This window comes from Leptonotus elevatus, chromosome 17 (genome assembly GCF_054856555.1).
Source record: "Leptonotus elevatus isolate MCC_2025b chromosome 17, RoL_Lele_1.0, whole genome shotgun sequence".
Classification (NCBI taxonomy): Eukaryota; Metazoa; Chordata; class Actinopteri; order Syngnathiformes; family Syngnathidae; genus Leptonotus; species Leptonotus elevatus.
This window is the reverse complement of record NC_141255.1, coordinates 15,907,946-15,932,706: the sequence shown is the minus strand read 5'-3', so window position 1 is coordinate 15,932,706 and position 24,761 is coordinate 15,907,946. Positions and strand designations below refer to the sequence as shown.

The following is a 24,761-nucleotide window of genomic DNA, read 5'->3' as shown; positions in this document are numbered from 1 at the left end:
TGAATCGCGGGCTGGGGTGGAGGACAGGTGGGATATGTCAGGTCAGGTCATGGAATGCACCGTCAACACTAGGATGGAATCAAAAAGTGGAACCAAGCTACACATTTTTGGAGGGATAAAACACAAAATCATAATCCTGGCAGCATATATAGGAGAGATAGACCGATATGTTTTTTTCAGGGCTGATACTGATATTTTGAAGCAGATTTTTTTGGGGGGATATACAAATGCCAATCTTGACTTTACGGAAGAAATTAGGGCCAGTGAAGAGAAAAAAAATAAGGTTGGCAAGATTCTGACTTTATTCTCAGAATTCTGACTAAATCTGAATTATGACTTGAATCTATTCTGACTTTATTCTATTCTGAGAATAAAGTGAGAATCCTGGCAAACTTTTTTTTCTCTCTTCACTGGCCCTAATGCTCTTCCCGATTTTTATGTCTTAAAGCATTCATGCTTATTTAACAATTTTCCCGACTTTTCAAAAAATGTATAAGTTTTTTTTAGTTTTTATCTTAGACAATATACTTCATTTAAAATTTCTGGAAAAAAAATTCAGGGAGCTCCGATGGTTATCAGTACATCTTAATAAATTAAATGGAAACTGGAAACACATTTCGGTTTGAATGTCGAACACAAACAAAATGTTCAGAAGGTTCCCAAGGTCAGCAGCATCTCTTATGAAGTTAACTGAAAATTTAAATAAATAGTTCCCTGAAATTAAAATGGTTTGACGTTCACCTTTTATCGGCTGTCAGATTTTGAAAAAAGGCCAATACCGATATTCGTTAAATTGCCCGATATCGGCGCCAATAATCGGCCTGGTCTATCCCTAATATATAGAAAAAAACTCACAAAATCTTGACAACCTTAGATTGGATTCTTCTAAAAAGTTTCAACAAATTTGAAAAATTATCTGTGCAATCTCTACATGTTCATTCAAATTCAAAGACATAACGTCATTATCGAGTATTTGATGTATTTGGTATGAGGGAAAAAATCTTACCTGAACGGCTGAGGTGTACTGCTCCAGCCTGTTGTCGATCTTGGACACCATAGGAGATGGGGACGCCTTCACTGTGCTGTTGTAGTGGAAAATAATAACTTATTTGAACATTTGACACCTTGCCACCAGCGAGCATTTACATTCCTCTCTGGCCAAATAGCAGCGCTGGGTTTACAAGCTCAAATAAAAGCTTGTTGATTGATCGGAGGTGTGTTATTCGCTTTACCTTTTCTGTGCTGACTTGTTGAGAAACTCGGCGCGCTCTCCGATCTGTGAAAAAACACAGAAAAAACGCCACCAATGAATATTTGAGTAATGTTTTACACAATAACAACGCATTTTGTGTGAGAGATTCCCATTCTCAAAACTTTTTTTATGGAGAAGACATCAGGAATCAGTCACGTGTTTGCCCATAAATATCTTTACATATCGAACTAATGACCTTTCAACACACATCCTCCTTTTTCTAAGTGCAGTCTGCTGACCTGCAGTGCACAACGCAACTGATTGTTCCCACAGAGTACGCCAATGCCATGACACACCAGACAAACATACACACAGAGAAAAAACACTGCAAGCATTTCTCGATTGCTGCCTGTGGGAATCTTACTGTTTGTCATCTATCATTCAAATAACACAAATTTGTTCTCTTCTTTGGCTCACAATGGGCGACCAACGAATGTGGGAGTTCCCAAAATACTCCCCGACAGGAAATTCCCCATTCTCCGGCGCATTTTCAACAGCTGCGGCCATGCGAATGACGTTGGAGTAATCCCGTTAACCCTAATCGCGTTCCTGCATCCTCGCAGTCGGGCGCTCCTCGTGGCCCCACAATGCGCGGCTGCGCGTTATCTGCCGCACATGGAGCACGTCAGCCAGCCAGCCTTGTGCTGTTTAAAGGCTGATAATGTGGACTAACGCTCCCGGGACTGTGTTTTACTCCTCTGGGAGCTGACGGCAGATAGCGATACATATTCTTTATAGTGGCCACACAGAAACAATGTACAGGATGAAATTGTACTTAAAAACAACACTTTTAAAATCAGTTCGATTCAGGATGTTTGATACCTTCGCCCATCCCTAAATTTGATGGTTTATTGGCTTATGAAACGGCTGGCATTGATGTTATGGAAGCACGAGATTAGTGCCTTCAAACATCGGTCAATTGGGTCAAATGGCCGATTATTTCCCCCTAAAACGTTATCGAAGAAAACCAAAATTTCCGACACTGTGAAAGTACCCTGAATGCACCATTTTGCTTGCGTAGCATTAGCAGCTAGCAAGTGTGTAGCGTATGTTATTCTGGTTATTCTGTTGTCCCTAAAATAAGATAAGATACACCTTTATTTATCCCACAGTGAAGAAATTCACAGCGTTACCAGCAGCACATATATGAATAATATGTATCACAAAAAATAATTATGTAGCCTATAGTTAAATAAAAACAGTCCTATAAGCTGTTTAACGACACCGTAGTAGGAGTTAACTGTAAAACTGAGCACACTACTTTAAGAATTACATCCACTGTATATTGAAATACAAAACATGCTTCGTTTTTAAAACATCGCTAGCCTAGCACTAATACTAAAAGCGAAGGAAGGATCCCATTCAAATGCTGACAGGAAGTTAGCATCGACTTTGGGTGTTTTTTTTCCTTCAAATAACGAATATCCACACACAAATGTTGTGGGAATACATACCCACGGGTGAGATAAGACTACGCAAAGGCACACATTCTTCCCAACGTGTGAAAAACTAGTTATTTTAATAGAATTCAATTGCAACTTTCTTCTGTACTCACTTCAAGTGTGTACACCATGGATACATGGCACCACACTGCCCCCAAGTGGCCACAACGCACAGGAACAGTCAGTCAGTATTTGTTCTTAATGTTTTTTCAGTTGCTATTATTTTTGATAATTCTATTCTTGTTACATTTTCTTATTGTTTTATTTTATTTCATTTAAAGTTGATATTTCAAGGATTCAAAGATGTTCTTTTCTCAAAATTGCTTCAAGATTTATTTGTCACTCCCAGATGAAGAATACTGTAAAACTGACAGAATTAAACATGATATATATTTTTAAAAAAAGGTTCCATCAAATCGGAGACGGAAGTCTGTTAGCTTAATGCTAATATGATGTAAAACGCCATAGATGGGCTCTCGGAAATTAGCATAGACGCGACAGCAACAGCTGGATATTTCTTTCTAATGACAGCTAGTGGAAGAGCTTATGATTTTTCTTTCTCATATTAGATGTTGATGGTATGATAACCGTGAGCAAAAGTATCACGGTACTAATATTTCAGCTCAAAAGGTTTTAGGTATTTGACAGCATTTTTTTCTTTGAACACCATCTTATTTTTTTAACTAAATATATATTTGTAGCATGCTGAGATTAAATCAATGTTAGTTATAGTGTCCCATCACAAGTTAGCTATTTTTAGTTAACTTCTACCAACACTCCGAATAAACTCAAACATGAAATTATATATGCAATATGGTATATTCTGCTCTCAGAAAATGTATCTTATTGAGCCATGTACGGACATTTTAAGTGTTTTGACACACCAAACACACTCCGCTGTACGTACAGTGAACATGATGACAAAGTAAAGCTGCGTCTGGGGCGTCCAATAAGAAAAAAATAAAACAAAACATGAGTGATGTGGCGTGTGCATACGGATTGACACAGGCGGGAACCCAACTGACCTTGAGAGAGGAGCCGCGAGGGCTGACGCACTTGAAGGGTTTTTCTTCGCCGTCCATCGGGTCCTCCACCTTTTGCCTCTTGTCGGCCGCCTCGGCCCTCCTCCTCTCAATATCCTCCTTCATCTTCCTCTTCTCCTCCTGAACAACACACACAAGCAAAAGTGTACTGTACAGTCCTAATTTCATAATAATGTCTCAGACTGTAATGTTATATTGTGTGTCTCCATGTTTTGTTTTCCCAATCTGTTGCTTAACTCATTCACTGCCATTGACGGCTATAGACGTCAAAAATTCATTTGAACTATTTCTATTAGTTTAACATTTATTTCCACTTTTTGTTAACAAGAGTATGAAAACCTAAAAAAAAACAATTTTATTGTACATTTAGAACAGATCTAAAATGTGTGATTAATCGTGAGTTAACTATTGAAGTATGCGATTAATTACAATTAAAAATTTTAATTGCCTGACGAGACTTAAAAATAATAAAAAATTCGGGGCGTCAGGCGATTAAAAATTTTCATCGTAATTAATCCCATGACTTTACTAGTAATCTCACAAATTTTATATCTGTTCTAAATGTACAATAAAAAATATTCTTGTTAACAAAAGTAGAAAAAAATGTTAAACTAATAGAAATAGTTCAAATGAATTTTTGACGTCTATAGCCATCAATGGAAGTGAATGAGTTAAAAGGTTAAATGCATAGCAACATAGATGCTAATTTGCGTTAGCATTAAGCTAGCAGGGCTTTTTTCGACAGCTCTTTGGCTGTTTGAAATAAACTAGGTGTACTATAGTTCTGTGTTTTTTGTTTAGCTTGATGGCTTTTAGCTGGGAGTTGCTTGAAGTCTCTTTTCTGTTGTTTACTGTTAAGTGTGTAGAGTTGAGTTTACTGCCACCATGAGACAAAATTATTTGGTTTGGTTTGGTTCAACATTTTGATTTGGAAGTGTATCGTCTTTACCTGTCTTTTGTGTGTGTCAGTTTTACAGTAAACTTCAACGGGTCAAATAAACAGCAAGCTTGACAAAGTACTTTCTAAAGTGCGTTGTAGTAACTTGGAATGTGTTGAAGGGAGCAGAGTCTGGAACACTGCGATGAACGGCGGTTGACTGTAAAGCGACTGAACTGCCCTTTCAAACTATTAACGTATGGACCATTTTGTATAGAAATATAGAAAGGATGGCGCTTGGTGGCACGTCGCCCGTCTCAAAAGCCGCCTCGTCTTGCTTAATTAGACTCCCTCTATCCTCGGGCCCTCTTTTAATTACAAATCAAAAAGCCTCATTAACACGACACAAGACTAAGAGGATAGGGGGTTGGAGGAAGAAGGGAAAAAATAGCCAGCATATATGCAGCCAAGACCGACAGTCGAGTTGTGTGAGTGGGAGACTGATGGTGGAAGTGAACAACAACATTGCATTAAAAGGCCAGCAAAAAGAAATGTTAATTGATGGCAAACATCCCAAAAAATAAATAAATCATTAACTGCAGTTCAAGTTCACATTAAGTGCACCTGCATAGTAAAGTGACAACACGTTATTGTAACGCTGTAACTTGACTTGGTCACCATATTTGGCTACAAGCGGATGAGGTGGTGAATGAGCAAAGTGGCTAGCGTTACTTTGTTAAATTTGCCGAATCCAATCACTGCTTCTCATAAAACATTCACTAGTACTAGTAGTAAATTTTCCATAATGACCTTAATTGTTCAGTAAATAACGCATGGGCTGTAAAAGAATGGAAAAACAATCAAGGATGTTAACAAATTGGGATTTTGTTTTTAAAAGTTACTGTAGTGAGTGAGTTAGAGAGCAAATGCATGAATGGATGGCCGGCATTCCTGATTATGGAAGTGGCAAATACCAGTTAATGTCAAATATGAACTCATTTGCTCCCAAACACGTATAAAAACGTTCTGTTTTAAACATGGCTATGGTCCCAAAAACGCATTTATATGTTTTTATGCTAGAGCATACAGAAGGCTTTGATGCAGCCTCTGAACTGAAGAGAATGCTTAAATCAACGGTAGTTATTAGAAAAAACGGCCAGCAGGTGGCAGCAGAGTATACGAGATCAACCAGGGTCCTTTTGCAAAAAGCTCTTTTTGCCAGTGTTTTAAACAGACTCGTGAATAATGATGAAACTTATTTATATTCTAATGCAAATTGCTGTAAAATGGAAGCAGATAGAAATATCATTTTTTCCCTGATGAAATAAAAACTCTAACCTTTCTTTTGGTAGGTTCCATGTTTTTAATAGCAATAGAACACAATATTCTGTGGGCCGTGCAAAATCAGTTAAAATCCAGTAAAACTTGAGTAAAAATGGCTGCGAGTGAATGAGTTAATATTGAGGCACTCCATAAAAGTGGAGCAAAAAAAGCACTTGTCCAAATAAGGGCAGCGCTCTTCTGTCACCATGGTAACTGACCAGCTTGTCTACAAATGTCCACGTAACGTGACAAATGTGTGCTGTGCATGTCTTACATCCTCTTTGGCTTTCCTCTCCGCCTCCTCCTGCTTCCTCTGCATCTCCTCCTCCTCCAGCACCTTCCTCCTCTCCTCCCGCTTCCTCTTCAACTCCTCCAGCTGGGCCTCGGCCTCCTGCTGCTTCTGCCGCATGCGCTCAAACTCCTCGCTCTCGGCGTCTTCGCGGCGGCGCTTCAGCTCCTCCAGCTTGCGCTCGGCCTCCAGACGGATGGCGGCGGCGTCGTCGTCGTCGTCCCGCCCCTCGTCGGCCAACGTCTCGGGGGAGCGCACGCTGCCTCGACTGCGGAGGTGGGACGGCGGATACAATCTGAATATTTCAACGCGGGTTTGACAATTCAACAGCAGGTGCGCACAAAACAAGGGCAGCAAACACCTTTCGAGATAACGTGACTGCACATCTCAGCTTTCACGCTCGAGGCTCGGTGACCAAAAGCAGCTTTTCTCAACAACTTCTTTGCTTAGAAACGGATTATTTTGTTGATGCCCGAAGCAACACTTGCATTCTTGAAAAGCAAAAAAAATAATCTGATTAAAGAGCTTTTGTAGCATGCAAGCATCTTGTTTTTGTTTTATTTTGGAAGGTAACAGTGGTTTTAGCCATCAGGTGGTCTGACCTTTCTCACAACTGATATGAGGCGCATTAATCATAGACTGAATCTAATTTTCACCATCCCAATTTCTCACTGCATTTAAGATCACCGTTGTTTTTCCGTGCACTGGGGCCACTTACATGTTCTGCATATTTAATCGGGAGCCGTATTTGGTTGCGTGCCATGGTGGATTTCAAACAAAACAAGACGTATATTATGCTCTTAGAAATGCAGGGTTGAAAATAATCCCAAATGGTTTATTTATAATATCAATATGGGTTATTTTATTTGTATTTATTTTTTAACCCATATTGGGCTTTTGTTAGGGATGGGCGAGTATCGATGCCAGGCATAGATATTGGGCTTATTTCAAGGAATCGGTTCTCGCTAGTGATGGGAAAATTAAGCTTCATGAAGCACTTGTGATATTTTTTGACTCCCCTAGATGGTGCTCTTGGTTTTAATATAAAGGCTAGTGCAAAGGAAATTGATTACATTTCCACTGCAACTTTCAACCAAGAGTGGCATCTAGAGGAGTCAAAAAATATTACAAGTGCTTCATGAAGCTTCATTTTCCCATCACTAGTTCTCGCAACAGTGATCGATACCAGCATCAGTCTCTCTCTTATGGTCGTTTTACGATTAGGAACTAGGAATGTGAAATTAGAAGAATAGAAATTTGCCTTTAATTTCATGTTATTTTAAGAAGAAAAAATATACTTTGGGATATATTATTCATTTTTTTTGGAAGGAGTGGGTATATTATTCTTTTTTTTTGTATTAAAAGTACTAGTGGTCTCGGTACTTGGTATCGGTGACTACTCTAGAGTTGAGTATTTGTACTGGTATCAGTATGGAAAAAAGTGTTATCGAACATCTGTGTATATATATATATATATATATATATAATTTTATTTTACCAATTTATCTTAATTTTAGGGCGTAATACAGGTGCACCAAAAAGAGAATGTAAAAAATGCTCCCCCCCCAAAAAAAACCAGCAACAACAACAACTTGAAAATGTAAAATCAAATCAAATAATTTTGTAGTCTTATAACAAACTATATACATAAAAAATTATAAGCTGTGTAAAATATGTCCGTCTTTAATATTGAATTTAATTTAAGTTTAATGTTGAAGAATATTCATTAAATAAAAAGTTGTTTTGTGTGTATTGAAAAAAACAAAAAAAAACAGGCACGTGTTTGATAATAAGCTACCCAAACATTTTTTGCATTGCTTGTTTGTTGTTAGGGCCATTCGAATTTCTTAACATTGTAGTATTTTTCTTTTCTCCACGAACACTAAATTTACTCAATCACATACCTGAGCATCCTCTCGGGGCTCGAGTACTGTTTTGGAGTGGCCTCCTCCTCCTCCTGTTCCTCCTGCTCTTCATCCTCCTCCTCCTCATCATCATGCAGACCTCCATTCTGCTTCCTCTGCTCCTCCCTGCTCTGGCTTCTTTCACACAGCTGCACCCGCACACACAAACAGGCACCCAGTAGGTGAGGTCAAAGTATTAGAGGACACTTACAGGTAATAAAGTGAAACATAACATCATCACAATACATGCTGGAAGCTCCAGAGCACTTGCAGGTGTTGAGTGCAGATGTAATATTAGCAACATCATTTGGCTGTGTGCAGAAGGCCATTATCTAGGAAGGTGTTGGTGCTGAGCTAAATTAAGGTAGCTACGCCTTGCTGGTGGCTTGGGCTAGGACTGGCGCCATCAAATCTTTTTAAAATTGAAAACGTTTATCGATTATTCCATTAAAAAAATCCACCCCCCGCTTTCCCTGGCGATAATCATTCGTTCTTTTTTTTGTTAATTCACTAAGTAGGGCTGGGTGATATGACCAAAAAATAAAATCCTTAAGGATTTGAATCCATTTTAATCTAATAAACCCAACAAACATTTATTTAAAGGTTTCATTTATTCAAAAATGTTTCCTGTGCAAAATGTTCAGACAACAATAATGCAATGATTTTAAATCAGTTTTAACATAAACTTAAGATTTGTTTGTGTTTAAATGCCACATTTAAGTAGTTGGTAGCTATTGTAAACATAACACAATAACATCTGGATGTAACCGAACATAAGAACAACAGTTTTTAATAATCCAGAAGACAAAATTAAATTTCACAATTTAGCAAATTTTCAATGATTCGATTTTCAAAATTACTTCGATTTATTGTCCAGCCCTACTATTAAGGTAAAACATGAGTTGAATTGAGTGGAGAAACTACTCATTATTTATTATCTTCTGTGCATGAGCACCATTAAACACCAACAAAATTAGCCAATGCTAAACGGTTAGCAATTGCGATTAGCATTAGCGCGCTAGTGATTACCATTTAAGGCAAACACTAACCACCATTTAGTTTACACATACATGATCTACATAAATTGAATTTAGTTGATATAACTACTAATTATTTAATATTTTTTATGCCTCAGCATTATTAAACACCAACAAAATTAGCCAATGCTAAATGGTTAGCAATTGCGCTTAGTATTAGCGGGCTAGCGATTGCTATTTAAGGTAAACAAACACGAACTACCATTTAGTTCACACATACATCATGTGGCAAATGAGAGTATTTGGAGAAAAAGTCATTGTAATGTAATAGAGCTCGCTGGAGAGGAAGACATGCAAAAAAAAAAAAAAAAGTGTCCACTCTGTGAAGCAAAGCATTAACCTTAGACTGTGGCTGCATGGCCGCAGCCGCAATTCACAACACACAGGCTCACTTTTCAGTGTTGCAGACCACACGGTGACGACGCGAGGCATCTGGCTAATTTCGGCATGTGGTTCCAGCGTTCAACAAAAATACAGTGAACCCCCGTTTATCGCGGGGCTTACGTTCATATCATCTGGTGGAGCAAGAGGCCGCAGGATTATGTCATCTTCAAGTTGCTAGCAAGATTTGAACGTTGTCTCACTTCACATCACTGCCCACAAATAACACCCCCAGCTCACTAATGAGCATGCTAAGGCAGCTGCAATGCTAGCATGACTTATTCATGCTGGAGTATTGCCAAAAATGAAATGTAACCGGTTTGAGGTTGTATTTTTTTTTGTAATGTACAATCAATTAAAACAAGGAAGAAGTTAAAGAACCAGCCCAAAAACTTTAATAGTGAGCTTGACAACAACTTTTTCACTTCTGATATGATGACAATATTGCATCCGAGAGTACTGTCCGATACCAATCCGATATTGGTATGAATGATACATGCTTTTATTCAACTTGATCAAGTGATACTATTCATGCTGACTTTTGGTCAGCAACAGTAAGTAGTATGAGAAAATATGACCCCCTTATTCCAAATATTTGGGTAACTTAAATTCCACCTCAGACATGAGAATGTACTGCACTTGAATATATAAACATACAAAAAAAACAGTCAACAAATTATACTCATGTTAAATCCAGACACTAAGAACAGGAGTGGAGTATGGAATTGACTGCTTGTATATGAGTGCTAGTATCATAGATTTTGGATGTAGACCGATATAATCTGATACTGTTTTCTTTTTTTTTCCTTTTCTTTTTTTTTCTGATTTCTGATTGGTGATTTTGATGCTGGTGGTTGCAGCAACAGCATCTTTTGACATGAAGGAGAGCGCTTTCCAATTTCTTCTTTTCAACTTTTGATACTAAGTGCAGTTAAATAACCAGCCAAGGGAGAGATGATTTTCCACAAATAAACACTTTTGTCAGGTCACACAGTTTTAACATACAACCAACAATATCTTAAACATCGGCGCTACATCGGTGGATCATTTGCGGTATCGCGAGGGTTCACTGTATTTTTACGTGTGGAAATATCTGTTCACAGATGCCACTGAAATTTCCCAGAGTGAGCGCGTGCTTGCGTTGGACACGTCTAGTCAAACTGGTCTTACCACGTGTCAGATACCTGATCGTCCTGCGAGTGCAGCATTTGCCACAGCCCATTGTTGCGATTTTTCTCTTCTAAGTGCGTTCTGATGTCTATAAAAGCGCCCCAGGGTGCCTCTTCAGCCACTACGTCTGCTGACTCGGCCTGATTTGTACTGACTACTGAACGACTTCCTTCCTCTGCATGCTCCTATGAAAAAGGGGCATTACAAACTCAAGCTCGTACGGAACACACAGGAACTCGATTGCGTGTGCATACCTGCTTTTCTATGTTAGCTTGGTCAGTTGATTCCTAGCAGAACATCATCAAATGGCCTGTTATTGAGTCAAACCCTTACAAAAGAGCTAATAAACAGATGACGCACCTCTTCTCTTAAGTAAGATCTCCTTGGCTTCTCCTCCATCACTTTCTCCTCCTCCTCCTCCTCGGGAGCAGCGTCCTCTTCATCTCTGGCCACCTCCGGCTGCTTCTCCTCCACCCTCCAGCTGTACATCTTCTCCCGACGCCAGGAGGAAGATCTCTGCTCCTCCTCCTCCTCCTCCTCCTGCGCCGTTTTGATCTTGTCCACGCTGCCGCCGTCGTGGCCCTCCGACTCGTCCGGCTGCCTCTGTCGCTCCAGCGCCTCCTTCAGGCGACGCTGCCTGCGCTCCTCGCGCCTGGCCACTCGTTCCACCAGCGCTTGGTCCTCGTCCTCGCCACCGAAGGAGCTGCTCAATGGCATGCTTTCTGTCACACTGGCGGGGGACAAAATACAAACATTTGAGTCAAGAAGACAGCAGTTATTTTCAAAGTTAAGAATGACCGGAACATCTAGTACTAATTTACGTCAGCCCTCCTATGACAGTTCGCATTGTTTGTTAGCATTAAGCTAACATACCTTCTCGAGCTGGTTGATACCACTTTTTTTTTCAGTTCTGATACCAGTAGTACTTTTGATACATACAAGGAAATTAATGGAATTTTTCTATTCTGGTAATTTCTAGTTCCTGGTCAGAATACGATCACCAGTATCCGTCGCGAGTAAGACTGGGTATCGGGCCCAACCCTCATACCTCCTTGTTTGGGAACACTTCCGTGTTTGAATACACATGTTTACTAGGTTACAATTAGGTTTCTGGCCGATCTCCAATCTTTAAAAAAAGTCTGACCTGCCAATCCCGATGTTACTGATCTCGATTTTTTTTTATTGGAAAACATTGAACAATATCTGTGAAATAATACAAACGGGTTGTTTCAACTGCAATTTAAGTAGTTCTCTGAAATAAAAATGAAAAGCTTGTCCTCTGAGGAGGGAGATGAAATCTGTGGAAAAGATCGGTTTATATTTAAGGGATCGGCCAATCACATTCCCCAAAACTAAGATCAGCCGGCCGATCGATCAGCGCACCCCTAGTTACAATACTACGATATTATCACAATATGAACCTCATGATACGATAATTATCATATTGTGATGGTGTTGACAGTTAAAAAAAAAGAAGAAGCTCAAAATAGCTCTAAGTTTTCTGCTATATTCATGCCACAATGCCAGTATGGTCGCCGCCCTCCGCCATCTTGAATTACTTTGTAAACAATGCACAGTGTATGTTACTATTGGCTCAGCAGCGTAAAGTGTCATAGTCTATGTAGTTCATAATGCTGTGCTTGGCTGAAGCAGGAGAAAAGTACAGTTTTTAGATGGAGATGTGGTGCTTTAAATATCGTAGCATGACGACGATGATATTGTGGCAATTTTAGTATGGCAATATCACGATATTATGGTTATTGTTACATCCCTAATGTTTAGCAGGTATTGGTATCTGGAAGATACCAGGCCTGGGGACAACAGATGGAAACTAGCATAGTGCTGTATCTGGTGCAGCCTTTGTAATGTTGTTTTAATGTCACATTTCCCTTGAGATAAACTAAACTCAATTCAGCTCAACTCAACTCAACTACCAGTATTAAATTAACAAGTTAGAAATTGGAAGTTGTTAAAATGCTACATTGTGAAATAAAGGTCTTTCTTTAGAATAATCTGTCATTGTTTTCTTTTGAAAATTTCATGTATCAAACACACTAGTGGTATTGGTTCTTGTATCGGTATCAGTGACTACTAAATAATTGAGTACTTGTTAAAAGTACAGTGTAATAAAGTGACAGCCCTCATTTTTACATACATGAATTGACATATTTGATGTCTAAATAAATGTGTTTAATGTATGTGGGTGGGGTAAAACCATTTTAAAATATATTTTATATAGTCTCTTTATATTGCAACGTTTCATCTTTTGTAGGTCTGTCAGGTCAAATCCACCACGCTTCCTGGTATGAAACCCAACAAAAAAAAAGTTACACTTCCTCATGGTCTTTAACTCTTTGACCGCCATAAACGTTATAAAACGTTTAGCATAAACCTAGGGAAGGGCGCCGAGGACGTTAAAAGACGTCCCCTATGTTTGTTTTTTTTGTTTTTGAAAACGGGTGCAGGAAAGCCTTGGGCAGCTGTGCTGAAAGTATCAGGCAGATCTGATTAGTAAAAGACTCGTTTTGGCCCCTAGAGGGCAGCGAAGACTCTCTTTGCACAAGGTTGGATGGGCCGCCCACCGTGGGCGTCAGTAGAAGACGTCAGGCGGAGCTAGAGTGTTGAGGAGACAATGGCTGATGAAGCCCACAATGGCTGACCAATCAACCGGTTGCAAGCAGCTCACGCTTGAGCATTTTTTTCAAAGACGGAAAGCATCAATCAATACTAAAAAGCGCATTGATGTCGACGATGATGATGACTCCGAGCTTGACGCCAAAGTTGGAAGCCTTGACGCGACTGTTATGATCACGTAGTAAGCCTCACCGGCTAAGCACGGCTAGCGCGGCTAGCGCTGCTAAGGCCGGAAAACGCGCACAATAGCCGACCGGGTACTTCTACACAATCGGACATTCGATCGGGCGATGGAGAGTTGGCATCGACCAATGCAGATTGATGATGATGATGATGATGACTCCGAGCTTGACGCCAAAGTTGGAAGCCTTGACGCGACTGTTATGATCACGTAGTAAGCCTCACCGGCTAAGCGCGGCTAGCGCTGCTAAGGCCGGAAAACGCGCACAATAGCCGACCGGGTACTTCTACACAATCGGACATTCGATCGGGCGATGGAGAGTTGGCATCGACCAATGCAGATTGATGATGATGATGATGATGACTCCGAGCTTGACGCCAAAGTTGGAAGCCTTGACGCGACTGTTATGATCACGTAGTAAGCCTCACCGGCTAAGCGCGGCTACCGCTGCTAACGCCGGAGCTTTCACATGTGGACATTTTGTCGGACAATGAAGAGTACCCCGAGTCCAATGCATATTCATCGGAGGAGCGGGTACAGTCTGATCACGGAGAAGACACTGTTTCTGGACTACGATGCCACCATGAATGGAGTGGATAAAATGGATCAAAACATCTCTTACAACCCGGTGTAGCAACTGAAGGACACGAGGAAGCGAGACGTAACGAAACCGTAGCATGATCCTGATATTAGACTTGATGGCAACACACACTGCAGTATATACTTGCTATTCCCCGGAAAAAACGGCCTGCAAGAAAGTGGAGCACGCGAAGAGGCAATCTGTTGTGCAAATGCTGTTGCGTCTTCTTGCACGCAGGAGAGTGTTACAAAAAGAAAAACTGTCGTTGAAACATCCACATATTTGTAAATAGCACCACAGTTGCACACATTTGTAAATAGTTTGCCAAATTGTTGTCAAATTGTTACACTGTTGAATGTAAATAAACATATTTTGCTATCAAAAAACACTTTTTCATTCTTGGTGGTAGTGTTTTATAGAAGTAAAGCACTATTTAGGTGTTTGTGGCATCATTCATGGACAAAAAGAAGTGTAAAATTCACTAGAATGCATGAAATAATATCGTTTCACTAAAAGCTTGATTTCTCCGTATTTTGGTCCAAAACAGGCGAAATTGGGTCAAACTAACCATTTTCTATTGTTGATTACTAAAGAACGGAATAAGGTAGAAACAAACTTTTTTTTTCTGATGAAAGATGAAAGTCCAATCTTTCATTTGGTAGTACGTGTGTTTCCATAGTCCAAACAGAACATTTTCTGTGGACCTTGAAAGATCAGTCAAAATGCTTAAATCGGCTGGCACTGACGGCATCCCTTTTCTGAAAACGTCTGGCAGTCAAAGAGTTAAAGTCTTTTAACTCATTCACTGCCATTGACGGCTATAGACGTAAAAAATTCATGAATGAAAACCTAGAATTTTTGGGGGGGATATTTAGAACAGATATCAAATCGTGAGTTAACTAGTGAAGTCATGTGATTAATTACGATTATGAAAAATTGTAATCACCTCACACCCCTAATTTTTAATAATCTTTTCTTTTTTAATTTAATTTTTTTAAAGAAGAAAAGCTTATTAAAAATTAGAGGCGTCAGGTGATAATTTTTTTTAATTGTAATTTTTTTTTCTTTTTTTTTTTCTTTTTAAGAGCTCAGTATTGTTCATTCGGAAATGTCATCATCATTGCTCTTTTTTTTATTTTATTTTTTTTATAAATATATATATATATATATATTTATTTTTTTTTGTGTGTGTGTGTGTGCGTGCGTGCGTGCGTGCGTGCGTGTATTTGTTAGCTCACCAGAAAACCTATTAGAAAAAATCTCATACCGTTCACCTAAACCGAACACCAGGAGACCCGAGGGGACCAAAGAAAACCAAGGAAGGTGAAATCCAGCACCGACCAGACACCCCCCACCAGAACTCCTCCCCAGCCCAATTGTTAATTGTAATTAACCGCATGACTTTACTAGTTAACTCATGATTAACAAATTTTATATCTGTTCTAAATGTGCAATATTTTTTTTTCTAGGTTTTCATACTCTGTTAAATTAATTAGTTAAAATGAATTTTTGACGTCTATAGGCGTCAATGGCAGAGAATGAGTTAAGATGAAATAAGTAAATTGATCCTTCCTGAATTGCATAAAATGGACTTCTATTTCTTCAACTATTCGTTTTATATTTACAGGCTGTCTGGACCCTCTGTGGCACTATGCTGCCCCTCACAGGTTCATTTTGTTACTACACTCCATATTTGGGAGTTGGGGGGAGGACGATTGTCGCTAGAGATGTCTCTGTGTGTGTGTGTGTGTGTGTGTGTGTGTGTGTGTGTGTAGTGCCTTGTCAAGTACACTTGCCTCGTCATGTGTGGGGTCTCGGTAAAGACATTGAAAATGTGTGCACCTCGCTCTAGTGCCTCAAATAACAGCTTTTAAAAGAAATAACAATACTTGGTTGATATGAAAACAAGTGCTGCTAAAGAAATCAAAGTCCGGAGAGCCAGGAGCAGACATTTCTGTGGTGTGGACCAAACGCTGACAATTTGGCTCCATTGACAGGTCCTCGCCACAGAAATGTTTGAAAATAAAACTACGGGTCAGGCCGAAAATACTTTTAAAGTAGAAATGTTGGATTTAAGAAACGGCAGGATGAATAGCGCTTTTCTGGAAGATAGCAGTCGACTGGCCCAATAACTAGCCACCGTATCTTTTGAGAAAAAGGCCGCAACAGCTGGCCATGGCGAGGCTTTCGCTCTACGTCCTGCTCTCGTCCTCCTATGGCTGCGTCAGCACATGGCAACTTCAAATAAAAATAGGACTGTTCATCGTCAAATTGAGGTCAGAGATAGCCAGTCCTCCAAATAAACCACACATGAACAAAAAGGCAGTAAAACCATGTACAAATGTGATCTGTGTTCTTAATCTCACACATGAGGGACTCTCTTGCATTATTTAGAGGTGAGCTAAAACCTCAGTAGCTGCACAGGATGCCAAGAGTGACAGCTCCTATTTCTGCTGGAAAAAAAAAATCCACCAGGCCATCTGTTTCGACTGCTCACTGTCGTCTGAAGTCTTTTTTTTTTGGCAGTACTTGGTCACCTGTGGCAATTGGTCACGACCAGACTGTCGGGCTGCCCGCTGGACTCTTCCATTTCCCTGGCCCTCAGCCGATCCTGGCGGGCCCGGCGCCTTCTCTCGCGGGCCGCCTCCTCCTCGTCATCGTCGTTCCTAGACAACCTGGCAGAGGACAGGTGGAGGAATCAAGAGACCAGAAGCTGAAACGTCAAAATGGTTCAACTCCTCATTTGGACTGTAAATTTCACTTTTGGACTGTACACAGCAAATTGGTCAGTGTTAAATTTCCAGTCTTCGATCAAATATGCTGTCAGCAGTGTTATTTTAACACTGTTTTTGCCATTAATTTCATACAATCTTAGGAAAAATGCCATATTGGGATATACCGTATGTCCTTCTTTAAAAGTATCTGTCATTGTTTTTTGAGGGAAGTGTTATGCATCAAAAGTACTAATGGAATCGGTACTTGGTATCGGTCTGAAAAAAGTGGTATCGTACGTCTCTAGTTTTTAGGCTGCTGCACTTCCAAAGATGGTTAAGGACACCAAGAAAACCAAGTGCAGTGTGAATAGGTTGATTGCTTTGTTGCCAATTATAAACCTTTTAACTCATACGTTTTTTTTCAAATGTTTGTTTTATGCTAGAGCCTACAGAAGGCTTTGATGCAGCCTCTTAACTGAAGAGAATGGTTGATGCAATGGTATGTATCACAAAAACGGTAGCAGGTGGCAGCAGAGTATAGGAGATCAACCAGGGCCATGTTGCAAAAAAAGCTCTTTTCCCCACTGTTACAGATAAGTGAATCATGATGAAACAGATAGAAATATACTTTTCAATTCAATTACTCATCCCTTATAAATGTAACATTTTCTTCTGTAAAATCTGTTTTAAAAACCCTTACAGAAATGAGTACAGGGTTCAATGTTGACAATGTTCAATGTTACTTGATGTTAGATATCAGCCACCCTCAACATCCTAAAACATTCAACAGCCAAGTGTTGTTTTTCCGGCCACCTGACACGGGCCAAGTTGGCTCCATGCTTGATCTGCGTCGGCCCGCCTGACCTTTACACTCCCTCCGCTGAGCACACGGCTACCTAACATCACACGAGCGCCTTTGAGCTGGGGCGGCCGAGCGTGCCGTTACATGTTAATTGCAACATGTGTGGTGAGCCGCACCAAAGCCGCTTTTGGCTTGATGTGAGCTTTTGCAGCTCGTCAGCTAGCGCTTCCCCTCCATCTCTTTACCTCATGATGAGGAATGTTGTCAAAACAGAGCAGACCAGTCCGTTAACACAAGCGCGACAGTCACGTCAGCCGGCCAATGATTAACCTACAAGGAAATTGTAGCGGTATCCAAACATCACAATTGGATCATTTTCACGATATTGTGGGGAAGTTGGCAATATTAAAAAAAAGGTCACAATATTGTAAAAAAATAGCTCATACTAAAAAAAAAGCACAATATTATGCTTTTGTACATGGCAGCAATGCATATAAACAACCTACAATATCTAATAACACTTAATATTGATGGAATGAAAAACTAATGCATGCACACATTGAGTTCCTCCACATATTGACTTGGTTCCCAAGACAATGACAATTCCCTTCATCTGACCATTAGCGTGGATTTTAAACATAAAAGGGCCAAAACATCCCTTTTAAAAATTAAACTGCACAAAAAATTGCCACTAAAGGGTGCTAGAACTGCACAAATGGAAATCAACCTGGCTTTTTTTAAATTGTATTTTTATTTTTTATTTACAGATGTGCTGCTTTTAATATCGTGACATGACGACGACGATATTGTGGCAGTTTTAATATCGCGATATCATGATATTGTTATCGATCCCTACTATATTGTGGCTCAATGTTTGCTAAACTTTTTTTTTTTTTACAGGATACACACGTCAGAATTTTAAGTTGTGTGCCTTCGGTTCATTATTTTCGACCCAGCAGATTGAGTTGAAGATTGGATTTGGGTGGGCTGAACAACTAAAGCTGGTTGCCATTTGGACAGTTTTGTTGGGGAATAAGTTGAAGTAATTTTCATGGAACAATTCTTAGAAAATGGTGGTGGTGGTTGGACAACTTAGTGGGTAACACTAAAGACTTTGGGTTACTTTTTACCCAGCAGTTTTAAGCCCGAGTTGTTTAACCACCTTAGCATCAATGCTAGTTTCAGTTAGCTCGTCTATGGTTTTTCTCATTGCATGTTAGCATTAAGCTAGCATACATTCGTTAGACGGAAGTATAGGGTTTGGTGGAAAATGTTGGTGTTTAAGGGAAACTAAAGTCAACCAAAACATTTCCTTAGTAATATGTTCTATGCAGCCCCACTAGCCTACTGTGATGTCATGAAGATGAGTAGAGGAGTAAAATCATAAGAAGATTCACTATACAATAAAAGAAGCACAAAAAACTTCCAACTGTGCTTTGTGTACTGGGGCAAAAGCTGTAATCTCAAATCCACTTCAACTACCCCTCAATGTACAAATAACCTAATTAAAATGTGACTTGTGCATGTCATATCCACACGCGCACGCACGCACACACACAAAACATGGCAAACATGACTTTCTAAACTCCCGCAGGACTGTGCTGTCCCAGAAAACGGCAGCAAATGTCATGAGAAAGAGGAGGCAACAGCTAAAAATGGAATAAAAGAGTCCTTGGCGGCAGGCGGCGACAAACCCAGGGTTCAAGATTCCTCGGTAGGAGAACAAACTTCTAAAAGCTGAATTAGCATTCCTGTCAATCAGGGCGCTCACACAATGAGAGCCCCGCTTTAATATCCCATTTTCCTTACTTAGGCCCCAAACTCCATCAGCGTTCTGCTGCAGAGCCTCTTGGAAGGGGGAGGAGAGAAGAAAAAGACAGAATGGGAGAGAAATGAAAAATGAGAAAGGTTAAGAGGTGAGCATGATAATAACGGAAAAGGGAATATTCTGCTGATGTCATCACAGGCGGTCGACACCCTTTCCTGCACAGCGTCATTCGTTTAAGCCCAAACTGTTAATAAAACGACACGTCCTGTACAGGCAAAATATACGATTCCCCCCCCAAAAAGGGGGGGAGGGATGTGCTCCTTCTAATAGGCACAAGTATGTCTAAATATTTTCCTTGCGGCATAGCATCGCAGTTATGCGAGCAAAACCCATTTAGGGGGGAAAGCCCGGGAGAAAAGACTTTTTCACCCCTACTTGGTAGGAGAGGAAAAAGTAAAAATGCAAGCGGCTACAGAGCAGGAGGGAGGAACCATGAGGGGAAGGGAGGCGGGGCTTGGGCTGTCAGAAATGCTGACCCATTCCCACGCTGGACTCCCTGGACGATTTCCTATCCGAAGAACCGCAACCACGCTGCCGACTGGCTCGCTCATTCTGCTCTCTGGTAGAAATCCCCTAAATCCTCTTATTGAATTCATTACCTCCACCAGGGTTTGATTTTATCACCGCTTGTAATGACAATGACTTCCAATGACAAAATGGAGGCACATCCATGAAGGTGGTTTGGCCTTGGTGGAGGTCTGCAGTTATTACAACTCACATCCTGCCCTTCCCATGTCATTTTCACTTCCTGTCAGAACTAAACCAGACCATATTTGGAAGCGGCACACATAGTCAGGGTCATTCACGGAGGATGGGTGTTATTTCCTCAGCCCTTCCTGGATCGCACAGGTGGAAGGGCAGCAGCGGTGTGTTGCGAACAAAGAGGAAAAGGACGAGGAGAAGGGGTAGAGGAAGAGGAAAGGAGTGGTGTGACATGGGTGTGTGTGAGAGAGAATGAGAGAAAGGGAAGGGCTAGAGATTAAAATGGAAGCATGAGATCACAAACTAAAGGGGGAGTTGAGGTGATGCGCAAGGGGAGGGGCTATAAGACTGAGTGGGAAAAGGAGATGAAGCGGATGAGGACATGACAATGAGAGTGGGAGATGCACAAGTGGAACAGCTTGCAAAAAGAGCAGGACAGCGTCGTGGGATGGAGTGGAGATGAACGAAAGGAAACGCTTCCAGAAAGTTCCAAAAAAGGAAAGTGACAGACTCCATATCTCTATCTATAAGCAGTACGTCAATATTTAGATAAATCCAAGTGCTGCAGCTGCATTGCGTCCTTTCTTCCATAAGTCCGCAAGGCATTCTCCGCAGGCCTAAACACTTTCAGCACTGACCTACATTTACAACTTCATCCACAAAATTGTTTTCATTTATCCCCAACAGTCCATTCTCTTCATTTTGTAGCATTTCCCTTGACAGCACTGCTTCCACTACAAGGGGATGTTTTGTTTTTTTGGTCAAATTAAAAAAAAAATGGACCAATCAAATTTCAGCATCCAGCATTATGTCAATATAATCTGCCATAATAAGTAGTACCGGCCAATGTAATTGACTGCAAAACTATTACAGCAATGTGACTGTGACTGTAGCCAATCAGATTTCAGATTGGTCTCCACGCGTGTCAACATTTCAATGTCCTCTGATTGGTTAGTCAGTACAAGTTGAAGAGAACTTTGGCAAGCAAAACCCACATTTAACAATCAACATCTGTTCTGTGGCGAGTATAGTTAAAAAAAATTTAAGTGCAATTCATGTTTTCAGATTAATTACTAACTTAACTCATTCACTCCCAGTTGTTTTACTGGATTTTGACTAATTTTGCAAGCACAGAATATTGTGTTCTATTGCTATAAAAAAACATGGAACCTACCAAAAGAAAGATTAGTTTCTCCCTTTCATCAGGAAAAAAAAGTTTCCGTTTTGCAACAATTAGCATTAGAATATAGCTATGTTTAATCATTATTCACAAATCTGTTTAAAACAGTAGGGGAAAAGGCTTTTTGCAACATGGCCCTGGTTGATCTCTTATACTATGCTGCCATCTGCTGGCCGTTTTTGTAATAACTACCATTGCTTCAAGCATTCAGTTCAGTTCAGAAGCTGCATCAAAGCCTTGTATGCTCTAGCATAAAAAACAAACAAACATATGAATACATCTTTGGGAGCATGGTAATATTTAAAATAGAACGTATTTATATTTCATTTAGCATTGTTGCTCTGAATCAACAGGTGAAATCAAAATATGACAAAGTACATGAACGCAACACGCTGCCACAAACTGGACTAAGTGCTCCCTTCTACTTCCTGTAGCTTTGTTCAAGCAAGGGAGGGCAGGTGTGCCGTTTCCTGGTTTGACCTTGATAATTTCACCTCCTAAAAGACGCAGAAGTTCCACGAGACAAGGGAAAAGGCATTCGCCGCAACCGATGCTCGCATGCTTTTCGCGGCGACCCTGAGAACGACATCATAGGTATGACGCGCCTCCGCGGAGCTGGATTCCTCTTGGCCGTGATTGGTGGGCTGCTGCTTTTTTTGCACAGAAAGTCTCAACAGCAGACTGATGGCTCGTCTAAGGCGCTGTGAAGCATGATGGCTTTTCACTGAGGTTGAAAATGACTTGGATCAATTGACAGGCTGGGACTGGACTTTGGAGTTGAGTGACTAGCCATGGCTTTCTTACAACTGGGCCTTGATAGAAGACAGCAGAGCAAAAACTTGGCTGCATAAAAGGGAATGGGCTTCGTCAAAACTTCGGCATCGGTTCCAAACACACTCAACGGTTAATTGAATGGGTGGACTCAAATGTTGCATACAAAGCTTTCCAACACAACAACATGTGGTTTTGACTAGTCCAACCGAGGGAGGTTGTGTAAATACATGCTTCGATATCTTGGCAGAAATGGAAGAAATGTGGAGATGTAATCTTTTTTTTTTTTTATATATATATATTTTTTTATCAATAACAGGAACAGCTTGTCACCTGCCATTTCAGTTATTACTGAAGCATAGCCCGCCAAGTCAACATTTGATGTTTACTACTATCCAAGCCATCCAATTTTGGTCTCTGAAAATGTTCCCAACCTCAACTTCAATCATCTCAGCAAATACAGCTCTGATATATAATATCCATATGCTATAATAAATACACATGATAGCAATGCATGTTGCGTTACAAGGGAGAATGTTCCACTTTAAAGGGGAAGTTACCCCATTTTTTTTGTTTTTGTATGTTCTATGCAGCATAAATGTGGTATTCTGGTTAATATTGCGTTAGTAGAATATGAGTTAAGCAGCAAAATGCAGCCCTTTTTATCCATCTCAGGGGGCGGCCATTTTGTTACTTATTGTCGACTGAAGATGACATCACAGTTACTCAGGTTTCAGGTAATGACCAATCACAGTGCAGCTTCAGAAAACAGGTGAGCTGTGATTGGTCGTTGCCTGAGCCCTCAGCAACTGTGATGTCATCTTCAAGTGGCAAAATGGCCGCCCCCTGAAAGGGATAGAAACAGATGGATTTATTTATTTCCCAAATGTATTATTAATCAGAATGTTATGTTTAGACTAGTGAGGTCACATATAACATATTATTGTCCAGAAATGTTGAAGGTTGACTTCCACTTTAAAGGTGTTTTTATACTTTGGCCAATTCGACGGATGACCTTGGCTGTTATCTACATCCTTATCAAACTTTTCCCAAGTGGCCTAAGGCTGCGGAACTGATGAGGAAACTTTCGTTAAAAGAAAAAAAAAACTATAAAATACCTTTGCACATTGTTCTCACGATTTTAAGAAAAATTTAGAATCTTATGCCCGCGTTTGGCACATTACCGCTCAATCACTTGTTGGAATGGGCTTTAGTCTAATCAATTTTGCCCATTGAATCAAAGAGAGGGCCTCCATATCTGGGAGAGAAAACTGGAAGACGAGCGGGAGGGCATGATTGAGCGTTCCCACTTAAAGGTCATCACATTGCTTATCTGATTGCTTATCAACCTTTTTTTTTCTCCTTCTACAACCCAGGCTGCGGGGAGACAATGTTTGCCAAACTATGCTTTTAAAAAGACTTCAAGGAGGCCTTGAGCTTTTAAAACAACACTGGCGCCGTTCTTGTCCAAATTGGCACCAACATCAGAAGAGGTACTCTGACAAGCAGCTTCGCTCCGCAACACGGCCTGAGGAATTTTTCCCTAAGTAGGAAGATCCTAAATGACAGCGGCCTGTGAGCTGGCTCTCATCCAGCCAAGGACATCATCGGAACACATTTTGAGACAACATCAAAATCAGGAGTCTTACCGTTCAGCCTCCAGGCGCATCTCCTCCCGCTTCTGCCTCCTCAACTCCCGGCGCCGCTCAAAGTCCATTTCATCCATGGTTGTATCCTGGGAAGTGACCAAAAAAAGTGTTTTTATATTTGTGCGAGAGTTATTATCGGCAATTATCGACCAATTTGACGTCAAACAGATAAACCAGATAATAAAGAAATCCGCCAATAATTATCAACAATTATTGACCAATTTTATGTCTCCTCAAAGTGTTACCCTTAGTTTTTTGTTGCATTTTTTAAACATCTCTTTTTGGCAAACTCAAGATGAGTTACTGGTTGTCTTTGAAGCAGAGATATCAACAAAATTCAGCTTCATGTTCCTTCACACAATGTTTCAATGTATTTGTACATGTTAAAGATTTATAGAAAGACTCAAAACTATATTTGTATTCAAGTTAATTGTGCAATCAATTATCAGCTTACTACCGGTTATCGACATTATCGACATCGGCACTTTCTAAACTATCGGTTTATCGTATCCGTTGAAAATAGCATTATCGTGCATCCCTAATGGAAGGGAGAGAAAAGTGTCCAATCCACTCAAAACGCCCCATCTAAGAGAGCTGTTTAAGTCTGTTCTGGAATTGGCCGCAATTCATCATGGTGCCAGTAAACGGTGCTGTGGTGCCGTCAACAGACACAGACTGATCACGTTTTCCACTTTGCGCTGCTCTTGTCGTAAACAGTGGACTGGAGCAGGCTACAGCGTGTTATTGTGGCACTGGCAGCCATGTTGGGAGTGGAGATGCTCCCATCATAAGTAATTGACATGGATATTAGCTTAGCATTGTCGTATCTACCTGACCAATTCCCCCAATCAGTGTTAAACTGAGGTTCCACTGTACATCGTCTGGGCATCACAGTGAGAAGGAAAAGAATGGAGGACATTGGACAGAAATGGCGGAAGGTCGCCACAGGATGTTAAACGCATTCTCCCTAAAAAATACCCACAAGGGGTACATGTGCGGCTG

The 24,761-nt window shown here is 40.4% G+C and overlaps 1 protein-coding gene across 4 annotated transcripts in view; it reads right to left on the bottom strand.

Annotated features, from left to right (window-relative positions):
* Window positions 1-24,761, bottom strand: part of cald1a (caldesmon 1a) — a 65,653-nt gene that overhangs the window by 6,800 nt on the left and 34,092 nt on the right. For 3 of the 4 annotated variants that reach the window (XR_015090529.1, XM_086059647.1, XM_086059648.1), the window contains exons 2-11: window positions 23,760-23,845; window positions 16,651-16,788; window positions 11,079-11,448; window positions 10,973-11,005; window positions 10,733-10,903; window positions 8,131-8,279; window positions 6,212-6,494; window positions 3,720-3,857; window positions 1,233-1,276; window positions 1,007-1,082 (exon numbers count right to left, since the gene is read on the bottom strand). Coding sequence is in view for 3 of the 4 variants with exons in the window: in XM_086059647.1 (XP_085915773.1) it covers window positions 1,007-1,082; window positions 1,233-1,276; window positions 3,720-3,857; window positions 6,212-6,494; window positions 8,131-8,279; window positions 10,733-10,903; window positions 10,973-11,005; window positions 11,079-11,448; window positions 16,651-16,788; window positions 23,760-23,845 (1,488 nt within the window). In the remaining variant the exon portion in view is untranslated. The remainder of the gene's footprint in view (window positions 1-1,006; window positions 1,083-1,232; window positions 1,277-3,719; window positions 3,858-6,211; window positions 6,495-8,130; window positions 8,280-10,732; window positions 10,904-10,972; window positions 11,006-11,078; window positions 11,449-16,650; window positions 16,789-23,759; window positions 23,846-24,761) is intronic. The other variant, XM_086059649.1, reaches the window with a different exon arrangement.